The sequence below is a fragment of the Mirounga angustirostris genome, unplaced genomic scaffold (assembly GCF_029215605.1).
Source record: "Mirounga angustirostris isolate CCGP_5_RB_7025 unplaced genomic scaffold, mMirAng1.0.hap1 SCAF_9, whole genome shotgun sequence".
Taxonomy (NCBI): domain Eukaryota; kingdom Metazoa; phylum Chordata; class Mammalia; order Carnivora; family Phocidae; genus Mirounga; species Mirounga angustirostris.
In genome coordinates, this window is record NW_026991717.1 from 141,739,893 (window position 1) to 141,752,695 (window position 12,803).

The following is a 12,803-nucleotide window of genomic DNA, read 5'->3' on the forward strand; positions in this document are numbered from 1 at the left end:
GAAGGTTCAGAGTGACAGGATGAGGGAGGCCAGAAACCAGGGAAGGAGTTCCCAAAGGAGGAGGTGGCCGATCCTGGGGGCGTGCAGTCCCAGGGTGAGCTTGCTTCACAGCTGGGGCGCAGCAGGGGCGGCGTGGATGGGGGGAATGGGTGAGGCTGGATGCTGCCACAGGTGTGTGGAGGGCGTTGGGCCTGGGCAGTCCAGCGAGAGGACACAGGGTAAGTGATGGAGCCCGAGGCGAAGCAGAGGGGCACAGAGCATGGCTGGTGAGGATAGACCGGGGGGCAAGTGTGGGCAGCACCAGAGGAAAAGCTCGGGCTCACTCCGCAGCCTCACCTGTCTCCGTCGGGGCCAGGAGCGTGAAATAGGCTCCACAGACATGGACACAGCACTCAGGAAAAACGCATCTGGAACATCTACTTACAATTCTCATCCTCCCTCTAGGAGGGAGCATTAAAGACATTTCTGTACTTAAGTAGGCTCCAAATTCAATAATGCCTTTTGCACATGAAGCAGAACTGAGATAAATGCCTAAAATTTCCGTGAAGGCTTTAATGTTCCCTTCCAGTAAACAGCCCTGGCGGGAGAGGGGCTCCGCAGTGCAGCGGACAGCCAGGACGGGGCTGACGTCGTGGCGACAAAAAGCAGTTCACTTGGGTCAAGGAGGGAGGCCCAGATCTGGGAGGGCTGTGGTCTGGACCCCACGTGGTGTCGTGGCCTCTCTCCTCTCACATAAACCCCAGTTCAACTGTTGATTAGTCACCACTCCACGCTTACCTCTGCTCTTTTCAGCATTTCCCACTTGTTGAGGATTTTCATGGCGTAGATTCGTTCAGTGTTCTTCATTTTGACAACAGCAACCTGGAATACGAACAGGAGTTTAACAACAATGTAGTTAATGGAACAAAAGGCCAGCACATTTTCATATAACTACAGTGAAATCTTAATTGCCTGGGGGAAATGAAACGCTGGAAAATGAGCTGCTGAGGAAAGAAGAGTTTTTTACGTAAACAAAGATTTGCCCTTTTAAGCATCAAGACTTGATGTTAGCCATGCTGCACCTGGCACCTGACTCGCTCAGTTCAAAAACCTTCAGCGGTGAGCAGTGGGTGCACAGGGGGGTTCACCGTCCTCTTCTTTGGGGCATGCCTGGGATTTTCATCAGAAAAACCTTAAAAATCTACTCATTGCTCCCAAGCCTTCCTCCCTGTGTCCGAGGGCTCCGTCCCCACAGCCTTCCTACGCGCCCACTGGTGCTCACATCTACCTCTCACAGGCGGGATTCAAGTCCAGCTCCAGCACAAGCCATTCTGGGCCCATGGGCCTCAGTTTCTCATCCTCCTGGTGGAGCGGTGTTCAGGCAGGGCCTAGAAGGTGTCAGTGCTCCCACACTGATGAGAGCACTTCCTAGACCAGCTGTCCCCACAATCCTGAGAGGAAAGTGTTTCCAAAGCCATTCTGCTCAAGGAAAAGGGCAATACCACAAATATTCCCAATCTTGTTTATGGAATCATCCAGAAACGTTTCTCTCAACTTTGCCTGAGTAGTGGTGGTGGGGGGGTGCACTTCTGAGCTACCAGTTTCATATGCTCTCATCACGGGACGTGGAGTTCTGGACTGTCCACGTTCTCTCTGGGAGGGGGCTCCGGAGTGGCACGTCCCATGATCTCAGTGCTATCGGTCCACATACCCGGGCTCCACTGCAGACCCCCCCAGACAACCTCCCCTGGCGTGTCATTAGGAAAAAATAGTTCAGTTAGAACCATATATGTTCTTCATAAAGACCGTCCCAGCACTGACAGAGTCCTCATTTCTGTGATCCGCTCAGTGCTGTCACTGAAACTGGGCACACTTCAGGTACATGATGACTGGAATATCCCAGGGAGGCAACGGCAATAACACCTCATTACCACAGAGTGCCATGTAATGGTAGTACTGTTAAGAGTCCAAAATTCTAGTCCTGGCAGGGGAGGGCTGGCGAGCACGTGCAGGGAGCCCAGACGGGATGCAGAAAGGCTGGGGGGCGGGAGGAGCTAGACGAGGGAGCCGGTGATATGAGGAGCCCAGGCCACGGGGCCCAGGGAGGGGTGGCATGAAGCCAGCGCGGGGTGGCAGAGAGCACGGCTGGGGTCTGATCAGAGGCCAGAGCAGTTTCCAAGGGAGAAATGAGGGCACGACACACAACTGTCCACACTCGCTCGGGGAGGCCAGGGCTTTCTCCCTCGACTATTTATAAAGCATTTTTGGAGGAGTACTTCCTTTCTGTGCATTCTACCGAAGCAGATGCAGTAGGGGTACCATCAGGTGCTTGTAGCAGAAGAATCGTCAAAAATACTGACATGTTTTCTAAGACAGATCACAGGCCTTGTTCAACTCAGCAGGCAGAGGAGGCACCTGAGAGCAAAGCGGCCGCCCGGTGAACTCACTGCTTTGTTCCTTGTCCGGCACACAGTGGGAAATGTGCGCCCCACACAACCAACCCCACACCGCATTTCGTAGCTGTGCGGTCACGGCAGGCGGGCTCACTGGCAGGCAGAGCACGTCAGCTGCTGCGCTGGGGCCGCGTGTCACTGCTTCTCCTCGGAACCCCCCTGCCACGGGCTCCCCCAGCCCGAGCTAAAGGCAGAGTCTATGCAGAGGCGTTTCAAAGTCGAAGAGGCGCACTGTAAAAGTGCCTGATCCTGGTCTGCTACGGGGACCTGGGCCTCCCTGGCGGGGGCATGACACCAAGCAAGGCGCCCGGGGCAGAGGCCATGGCCTCCGGGGTCGGCTGTCTGGCCCAGGGCAGCGAGGCCGGCACACCTGAGGCGAGCGGAGGTCGGGAGGGCAGTGCAGAGGGCCGTGCTCGTGAGCGGGCCGGGCTCCGACGGCAGGCGAGCCGCCCACAGGGAGAACGGCCACTGCCTCGCCCTCCCTGCACTCTGGAAAAGGACCACAGAGCTATTTTTCAATTCACAAATGGATTTTTAATAGACTTCTTTGTCTCTAAGAAACAATATTCAGGGCAACTCACCTGTCACAAGCTTCTTCTTTTTCTCTTAATTCTTTCAGACTCTGCCCGCCAAGCACCACTCTCCCAACGATCCCAATAATGACCCCCTCCCCAGATCAGCGCACCGGGTCCTAAAAATGCTGTTGTGGCCGTTAGGCAAAGTCAGCACAATGAAGTTTATCTTACCTCTCCAAAAGCCCCTCTTCCGATCACTTTAATGATTTCGAAGTCTTCTCGATGAAGCTGCATCTCCTTCACCAGTTGTGTAAATGGTTTAGCTACAAATTTAAAAAAGCAAATCAACAATTTACTCTCATAAGTTGAGACTACATAAAAATTCAATTGACTGGGGCATTCTACTAAATTACATAGTTTTAGAAAAAAAGTTTACTTTTTAAATGTTTAATATCTGGCAAGTTTTGGAAAGTCCGTATTTATGCTCAATTAATGTAGATGTTTATCATCGCACCTACACTCTCTGTTATAACAAACGCTGCCACAACAGAGATCCCCCAGTAAAAATCACTGAAGCTAGGGTCTACCTCGCTGCGCAAGCAACTAGTGGGCACATTCGCAGCCATCCCACAGCGACAGCCCACCGCAGCCCACAGAACCAGCTATCCTCCAGGTGAGCAAGCGCCAGGCTCCACCTGTCAGCTCAGTGGAGCCATGGGGCAGCTGCGGGAACACGAGACATTCTCCAAGAACGGGGGCGATCCTTACACCACGCGGGCAGTGCTCTCGTACATCGTAACCATCCTTACCAAATGCATGGAGCCTCTAAGTGACTTCAGTAAGAAATGAGAAGCACCTTCCACAGCACTCACGTGTTCCGCATTTTAGGAGGAGGAAACTGAGCCAGGTTTCTGGGGACAGTCTACTGGGTTGAATAGTGTCATGTCTCCCCTCTGCCCCCCAATCAATAGTGTCCATCCAGAACCTGGGAACGTGGCCTTATTTGGAAGTAGGGTCTCTGCGAATTAAGGTAAGGTCACAAACAGGAATGACATGGGCCCTAAATCCAACAGGACTGGAGTCCTTATTAAAAAGAGAGAATTTGGGCACCTGGGTGGCTCAGTTGGTTAAGCGACTGCCTTCGGCTCAGGTCATGATCCTGGAGTCCCAGGATCGAGTCCCGCATCGGGCTCCCTGCTCGGCAGGGCGTCTGCTTCTCCCTCTGACCCTCCTCCCTCTCATGCTCTCTGTCTCTCATTCTCTGTCTCAAATAAATAAATAAAATCTTTAAAAAAAAAAAAAAAAAGGGAATTTGGACACAGAAGGAAAAAAGCTACATGAGGATGGAGGCACAGACTGGAGCAATTTGGTCACAAGCCAAGGAACGCCGCCTCCGCCAGAAGCTGAAAGACACGGGAGTCTTCCCTGGAGCCCCCAGAGGGAGCATGGCCCTGCTCACACCCTGACTTTGGACTTCTGGCCTCCAGAACTGTGACAGGAAGATGTCTCAGTGGTGTTGAGCCGCCCCCAGGTCGTGGACGGCACTCCAGAGAGTGCGGGTAAGTTCCCTGACAGGAGCAGAGCAAGTGGCAGCGCCCGGACAGACGTCCTGTGGTTCACCTCCTGCAGAGGCTCACTCCCCACCACCACCTGTCCCGCCCTTGGTCTGACTTCCATTTAATCACATCTCTTACACCTCACACCTGGTCTTATTTTCACCTCCAGGCCTAAATCCCCATTTGATGCCAACCTGTATTCTACACAGTTCTTTTTTAAATTCTCCACTACTAGTTTTGCAAAACATTTCCACTGGGGAACTGTTACCGCTATCAGTGTTAAGTGCCCATCGGCACAGAGATTAGGGAACAGAACACATAGGGCCTGATTAAAAAAAAAAAAAAAAAGGCCAGGCTAAAGAAAACCCTTGAGTTACAACTTGAAAGGTCATCTATGGCTCATCTTTCTTTCTTTCAAATATCAACCCAAATAACCATTCCCAGAATGCCTAATGGAAATATGTACTTCAAACAGCCACCGAAAACCTCAACCTCTCTTGGTATCTTCTCGGGGAACCACATGGTACCGTTCCTTCTACAATGAAGAAAAACAATCCCAACAAATCTGATCTGTTCTATTTTACCACCGGAAGAGAGAGATGCAGAAAGGAAAGCACACTGACCAGCTACGAACAAACTCCACCACTAAGCACAGTCAAGTGCACGCCGTAGAAACACCCGCTCTGGCAGGGGTACAATGCAACGTTCTGGACCCTTCCACAAATACCCCAACGACTCACGAAAGGTGGTAGCCACTGTTGTAAATGTACAAACCAGTCATGCAAGTCAAAGAAAATTCCACCCAGAATCGTGCCAAGAGTCAATTTAACTTGTCCGTGTTCCTGTTCCATCTTACTCGTAGACAGTGTTTCGTATTTTCTGTATTCTTTTATTTTCTTAGACATTTCATGTCTCTGTACTCAATTATCATTTTAACAGATGCATACTATTTCACTAAGTTGACACACCAACCACTGTAAATGGTGTGTCTGTTGAACAGATAGATTAAACATTTTTTTGTTAAAAGAAAGATTTATTTGGGGCACCTGGGTGGCTCAGTCATTAAGCATCTGCCTTCGGCTCAGGTCATGATCCCAGGGTCCTGGGATCGAGCCCCACATCGGGCTCCCTACTCCGTAGGAAGCTTGCTTCTCCCTCTCCGACTGCCCCTGCTTGTGTTCCTGTTCTCACTCTCTCTCTGTCAAATAAATAAATATTTTAAAAAAGAAGAAGAAGAAGAAAGATTTATTTGAGAAAGAGAGAGCGCGCGCGCACACACGAGCAGGAGGGGCAGAGGGAGAGAGAATCCGAAGCAGACTCTGTGCTGAGCACAGAGCCTGATGTGGGGCTCAATACCACGACCCTGAGATCACAACCTGAGTCGAAACTAAGAGTTAGACATTTAATTGACTGTGCCCCCCAGGCGCCCCTCATTATTTTAAAAAAGATTTTATTTATTTATTTGAGAGAGAAAGAGTGTGCACGTGCATAGAGGGGGAAGGGCAGAGGGAGAGGCAGATGCAGACTCAGTGCTCAACACGGGGCCTGATGACACGGGGCTCAATCCCAGGACCCTGAGATCACGACCTGAGCTGAAGTCAGACGCTTAACTAAGCTGCCACTCAGGCGCCCCTAAACATTTAATTTTTAAAACTATTATCTTTCTGGGAGGTCTGGGTGGCTCAGTCAGTTAAGCATCTGCCTTGGGCTCAGGTCCTGATCTCAGGGTCCTGGGATCGAGCCCCGCACCGGGCTCCCTGCTCTTCAGGGAGCCTGCTTCTCACCTCTGCCTCTACAGCTCCCCCTGCTCGTGCTCTCTCTCTAATAAAATCTTAAAAAAAAAAAACACCTATCTTCTTACAGTAACTTCACAATCAACATTTTCATGCACACAAGCTTTCTTTACTATTTTTTTTTTAAAGATTTTATTTATTTATTTGACAGAGAGAGAGAGAGGAATCATGAGTAGGCAGAGTGGCAGGGAGTGGCAGAGGGAGTGGCAGAGGGAGAAGCAGGCTTCCCGCTGAGCAGGGAGCCCGATGCGGGACTCGATCCCAGGACCCTGGGATCATGACCTGAGCCGAAGGCAGACGCTTAACGACTGAGCCACCCAGACGCCCCCTTTTTTTACTATTTTAAAATAATTTTTGGGCTGAAATTCCAGGACTCTCCAACGGACGCTACCGTTTTCTGCAGCTCCTAATCTGCCGTCCATACTATGGCCCGAGTCACCGCTCCTCGCCCCAACACCGTACGTGCGTGCCTACCTGCCTCTGAAACTGGCAGTTCTCTGAGGCCCAGTGAAGCTGGCTGTACACCCCCATTATGCGGATTATCTACTCATCCCATTTGCTCACTGGTCACGTCTTAATCTCGTTCAAAGGACTGCGTAAGTGCTTTATTCCTTGTGAGACAGCTTACCTGTAAACACCACACCTCCATCATGTCCCCGCTTTTCATCTTAATCATATTATTCTTACAGAAATTATTACTTCTAATAAAAGTATTTCTAATAAAACTGAATTGATTCATTCTTCCTTCGTCATTTTACTATTAAGGTTTAGAAAGTTATCAACTCTTTCAAGATCTGATATTCAATCCTGTTTTTTGCTAAATGGCTTTTAAAAATAGTTAACCTGTCATTCATCTGTTGTTGAGAGCATGTTGTTGGAGCATGAAGTGTGTATCTTAATCTCTGGCTGTAACTGTCTCTGCGTTGTATTTAAGTGGTCCAGTTCTGCTGGGGGTGTGGGAGAGAGAGCCCCAGCTTCCAATCGGGAGACTCAGGTCCCAAGTGCACCAGCTGGTAGCAGTCCATCTTAGGACGTCATTTCGTCCTCTGTGATTAACTTTCCTCACCCATAGAATGGGCAAAACGCCTTCCCTGCCCACCTCAGGGGCCCATGAACAATGACATCAAGGCGGGTGGAAGTGCCTCATGGCAAGGCTGCCACCCGGAATGCCCTCATCACTCCATCTCTGCTCTTTCCACATCAATCATCTTATTTACCTTCCTCATCAAGTTTCCTTTAAAAAAAAAGATTTTATTTATGTGAGAGAAAGACTGAGACAGAGTTGGGGGGGCAGAGGGAGAAACAGACGGATGAGGGCCTCAGGGGGACCATGACCTGGGCCAAAGGCACTTAACCCACTGAACCACCCAGGCGCCCCTCTCCTACTCTTTGATAGAAGCAATTTTGTTGTTGTTTTTTTTTGCCTTGTACACAGTTCTGTGCAAATTTTCCTGAAATGGATGGACATGGGTTCATCAGGGCCAGTCAGATAAACAGGAAAAACCATGGAAACGGAGATGAACACTTGAAACGATAGCCAAGAGTTCTGAGGACAGAGTAAAAATATGACACTGGTGTGTAAAAATTATTAAGACTGCATTAACTAAAACCAGAATAGAGAATCACACGGCAGCGGCAGACCACCCTGCTAACCACACAGATGTAAGGGGCCATGAAATCACACTGATCAGACAGGACTTAACAGGTGAAAAGCAGAAAGAGTAACATTTCAAATGGGCTCTCAATCAGTATCAATACAAAAGCAGGGAGACTCCGCCATCCGGACTGGGCAGAGTCAAGAGACAGAAACACACAGTTAATGAATAAGAAAATCTGACATAAAGAACTGTTAACGAGGTAACTAAAAAGCAGGAAGGGAACTTATCGTGGGGACAGCAGATGTGGATCAGGGGAACCGAAGGAAGATGCTGGAATTTTTGACACCTAGGCAAAGGGCTCTGTTGAGCTGAGGGTGGGATGCTGCTGCTGGTACTGGGGTCTCTAGGCTCAAAGGTGCATCCCATGGGCTGGGAGCCAGGGAGCTGGGAGGGAGCTGGGATCTCCAAAAGTGTGGGAGAACGCCCACCTGGGAGCCGCCGCCCACTGCTAGCAGGCACTTTGGCCAGAAGGAAGAAGCGTTAGTAAGGGCGTCACTCAAGGGAAGAGGAGCAGGCAGGAAGACCCCAGTCCCTTCTGTCTCCTCCGCCCCTCCAGTCTCCTACTAGCACCCTTTAGACAGGGCCCAGCAGAGAGCAGGGGTCAGAGCCCAACCGGGGAGATGCTGGGGTCAGGTGGACGTCCCCGCAGGGAAACAGAACAGGGTGAACAGGAGGGGAGATCTGTTCTATCCAGGAGGACCGATCACATAAGTAAACAGATTCAGGACAAAGGGGAGTCAGGTTCCTCACCGCCAGAGAAGGGAGTTACGGGTAAGTCACGAATCCTGCAGTACTGGATTAGAATCGGAGGCATCAGTGTGACCTCAGGATTTTCAACGTACAGAGACATCACAACACAGACATAAGTAGCAGCATACATCCGCATAGCCCTCGCTCCACCCATGGACAGGGCCTGGGGGCAGCAACATCCCAGCAGCAAGCACGTCGAGCGCCCGGCTCGGGTTCTCGGGGCCATTCTCCCGCAGAGCAACCAGGGCTCCTCAGGCACTCCAGAGCCCGGCCTGGAACATTTTGTGGGAGGAAGGAAAGACACGCTCAAAGAATACTGGTCAATCAAAGTAAATACCGATAGTCACAGATTACATAAATTAGGTAGGAAACCAGAAGTCCATACTGACATTCATAAATTTAAAAAATCTGATGAGAAATGAGATATTTATGTAAATTCAAAGCACATCCAAACGAAATAGTTCTCAATGACAAAGGGAAGCAAGTAGCTTTACGGTGACGTCGGGCAGACACTTCTCCCTAAGTTAAGCGACCAGAGTGAACACCATCACCAGTTACGTGACAAAACGAAACTGTGCCAGCACCCAGCAGGACACAGTGAGGAAAGGCAGTGTCGCTTCTGGACATACCCTGAATTTAATCATGAGGAAACAGGACGTAAACCTACATTAAGGAACATTCTACAAAGTAACTGGCCTGCAATGTTCAAAAATTTTAAGGTCATGAAAGTCAAGGCGAGACTGAGGAAATGTTCCCACCGAAGGGAACGGAATGGCCAGGCCGAGGAGGAGTGGCGTGCGGCTCTGCGCGGGCCCGGGTGCCACGGAGGGGAAAGCGAGCGGGATGGTGGCCCTCCCGTGGGCTTGGAAGAGCAACTCACTCTCAAATCGTCGGGGGCACTTCTGCGTACTGTTTGTTATTTGCAACTTTTCTGAGTTCGAACATGTTTCAAGAAAATTCTTGAACATCTTTTTAAAGGTTCTCTCTCATTATCTGGAAAGCAGGTTGCAGAGGGCAGGAGTGGAAGCAGAGCGAGCAGAGGGTGCTGCCTCCCCATGAGAGCTAGCAACGGCGGCTTCGAGGCCCACAGTGACAGTGACAGCAATGCAGGCCCTGGACACGAGGAGCAGGAGGCCACACCCAGGTTAGGCTCCGGAAGTGCAGTGGTCTGCCATGTGGGGTGAAGCAGAGGAGACTCAAGGGGACTGCTGTGGTCGGATGCCAGCGACTCACGGGGGACACACCCAGGATGAGCAGGTTTGGGGCAGGGAGGGAGCGATGACGGAGCAGTGGAGTCCAAGTATTCCACAGTTTCCGCTGCGGAGCCTAAGACGGCGAAGAGACCAATCTTGTAAAATCCTACTGTTCCATACTTTCAAAAGCCCCACTTCAGAAGCACCAGCTGCCACGGGGGTGGAGGAGCAGCGAGGCCAGGAAACTGGAGACGGAGCTCACTGGGAGGAAGGAGGGCACTGGCATTTTTTAAACCTTCTCTCATTCTGCCAATGTTACCTACTGACTTCATCTAGAGCCTGGATGCTCTCAGAATACAGAATGTTACAGGCAAAATTTCATGAATTATATCCACGGGGGTGTGACACAGCCTGTCACACTCTCAAAATACGCAGGATGCAAAGCAAAACCACAGTAGTGGAAACTCCATTAGGGACTCATTTTCAGTATCATTTATGTTAAGGTTCTCGTAGAAGACAGACATCTTACGTAACTTGAAGAAAACAGATCGGCCGTACAACTTAAAATGTTTGATTTTTTTTTTTTTTTTTTAAAGATTTTATCCATCCATTTGACAGAGAGAGACACAGCGAGAGAGGGAACACAAGCAGGGGGAGTCGGAGAGGGAGAAGCAGGCTTCCCGCAGAGCAGGGAGCCCGATGCGGGGCTCAATCCCAGGACCCTGGGATCATGACCTGAGCCGAAGGCAGACACCCAATGACTGAGCCACCCAGGCACCCCTAATATGTTTGATTTTCATGGTGATAGTGAACTTATGGATTCTGAAGTAAGACAAGCGTAACTGTTAGAAATTTTGGGAAGGGTGAAGTTACCTCTCCTTCGCATTCCATGAACAAACACTAAAAGGTGCCAACTCAGCACGTACTCCCTGGGCACCTCCAATGCGCCAGCACCAGGAAACCACACTGAGGACAGACCGAGCAGCGGGGCCCAGGCTGACGGGGCCCAGGCTGACGGGGGCCAGGCTGACGGAGGCCCTGTGGGAGTCTAGTCCCTCCCACACCTTTGCCTGCAGCTGCACCTGCGCACGTCTCAGACCACTCCCTGCTACCCCAGCCCCTCCCGCCAGTCACAAAGCCACCTGTCCCTGTCCCTCTGACGCACACCTCCTCGCTCACCGGCCTGTGCCGGCGCACCCGCTCTCCAGCCTCTCAGCGCTTCAGTCCCCACGGCCACCACACCATCTCTACAGAGCTGGCGTAATCACATCACATCCCTGCTGACGATTCCTCCGCAGCTTTCCATGGCTCTTGGCTAGAATGTGCACGCTCAGAGAGCTTGCTGCAGTGCAGGCCCTCCTGCGTCCCCCACTCCCACTCCAGCCTCGCCCAGCTTCACCCCCGTGCTCCCCTCGATCCTGCCATACCTGGGGTCTGTGCCTCAGTCAACCCTGGGTCTTCCTAAGTAGAACCCTCAGCCCGGGATAGCCCTCTCACCCCTACCAGCTCCTGCTCACCCTTGGGATCCCTGAGGCAGAAGGTGACCCCGACTCCAGCCAACTGACCAGGTCAGGAGCCTGTCAGTCCTCTAAGAAGGAGGCCTCGGAGCTGTACCTGCCCACTGGCATCTTCCCCACTGGACTAGAAGGCCCTGGAAGGCTGGGCTACCTCCCCCCTGCTAATGCCTGCTCCCCAGGCCCTGGCGCAAGGATGGGAAAGCAATAAACACAGCTGACTGAGGGACGTCATGATGCGCCATCAGGAAAGGTTACTTCCCCTACAGGATGGGTGGGCAGAGTTCCTAAGGTAAAAACATTTAACCACCTGGCATATTTTCCACCAAAAAAGACTGAATAAAGCTTTAGCCCTTAGAGAGCTAAATGTTTATTAGGAGATTCTTTTTCCCCTAATTTCTTCATTCTTCCACAACCCAAGATTGTCCCCAATAGAACTTCTCTTGCTGCCCTGAATTAGGCAAAGAATTAACCAATCAATCAGTCGTGGGCAACCACGGGCCAACAGGAGATCCCAACTGTAAGGAAAATCTGGAGTCCAGTGTCCCTTCAAACAGGAAAACACTTTGCCGGGAAGGACTGGGGGCGGAGGGAGGCTCCTTGGCTGAAACAGACAGAAAATCATTGTGAATTGAGAAACTGATGCCCCCCTCCGTCCTCACTGGAGTGTTTATCCAGAGAGGAAGATCAGGGTGGCTGGAAGGAGTGCCCAGGGAGGGACAGTCAGAGGGAAGAGGACGGTGTCACAGGGCAGCTGCCCTCAGAAAGGCAGACCGGAAGTCCCACTCTGTCCCTTCGCAGCATGCGCCCTGGCCTCCCACTGTTCCAGCCTCAGCCACTCATTGGTCATGTATTTGGAACTGGAAATGGTCTTACAGATTATCTAGCCCACGTAACACATTTACTAGCACAGAAACAGGAGCCCCAAAGGCCAAGGGCCTGACCTCCAATCCTGCTCCGTGGTGCGGTGCCCCGCTCCTGGAGGTCCTCGCGGCAGCTGCGGCTCTGGCCCCACCCAGAGACCACAGGGCCGAGCCGCAGCCCCTCGGCTGGCTGCGTGCAGAGGAGGAGCCCAGCGGGCACTGCAAGCCCCAGGGCGGAAGGCCAGGAACATGCCAGTGGACTAGGGACCTGGTCTCTGCTAGGGGCGAAGCGGCCAGGACGGCACCCCGCAGACCAGGAGTGCGGCCACAACAGGACATTACAGCGGGCAGGGGATGACTCTGAGCCCGACGAGCACACACAGAGAACTGGAGGGCAGGGCCGAGGGAGAGTCGGGCTGTCATCCAGCGAGCGGCAGGAAAAGCAGACACTTTCCTTCAAGTACCAGCTCCCAAACTCCTTCAAATTTATTCTCACAGTTCAGACTGCTGATACACCTACAGAAGATTA

General features: G+C 51.6%; 1 protein-coding gene across 3 annotated transcripts in view; it reads right to left on the reverse strand.

The window, feature by feature from the left end:
• Positions 1 to 12,803, reverse strand: part of CDC42BPB (CDC42 binding protein kinase beta) — a 98,371-nt gene that overhangs the window by 54,579 nt on the left and 30,989 nt on the right. For all 3 annotated transcript variants that reach the window (XM_045901569.3, XM_045901568.3, XM_064571634.1), the window contains exons 2-3: positions 3,179 to 3,270; positions 778 to 861 (exon numbers count right to left, since the gene is read on the reverse strand). In XM_045901569.3, the coding sequence (XP_045757525.1) occupies positions 778 to 861; positions 3,179 to 3,270 (176 nt within the window). The remainder of the gene's footprint in view (positions 1 to 777; positions 862 to 3,178; positions 3,271 to 12,803) is intronic.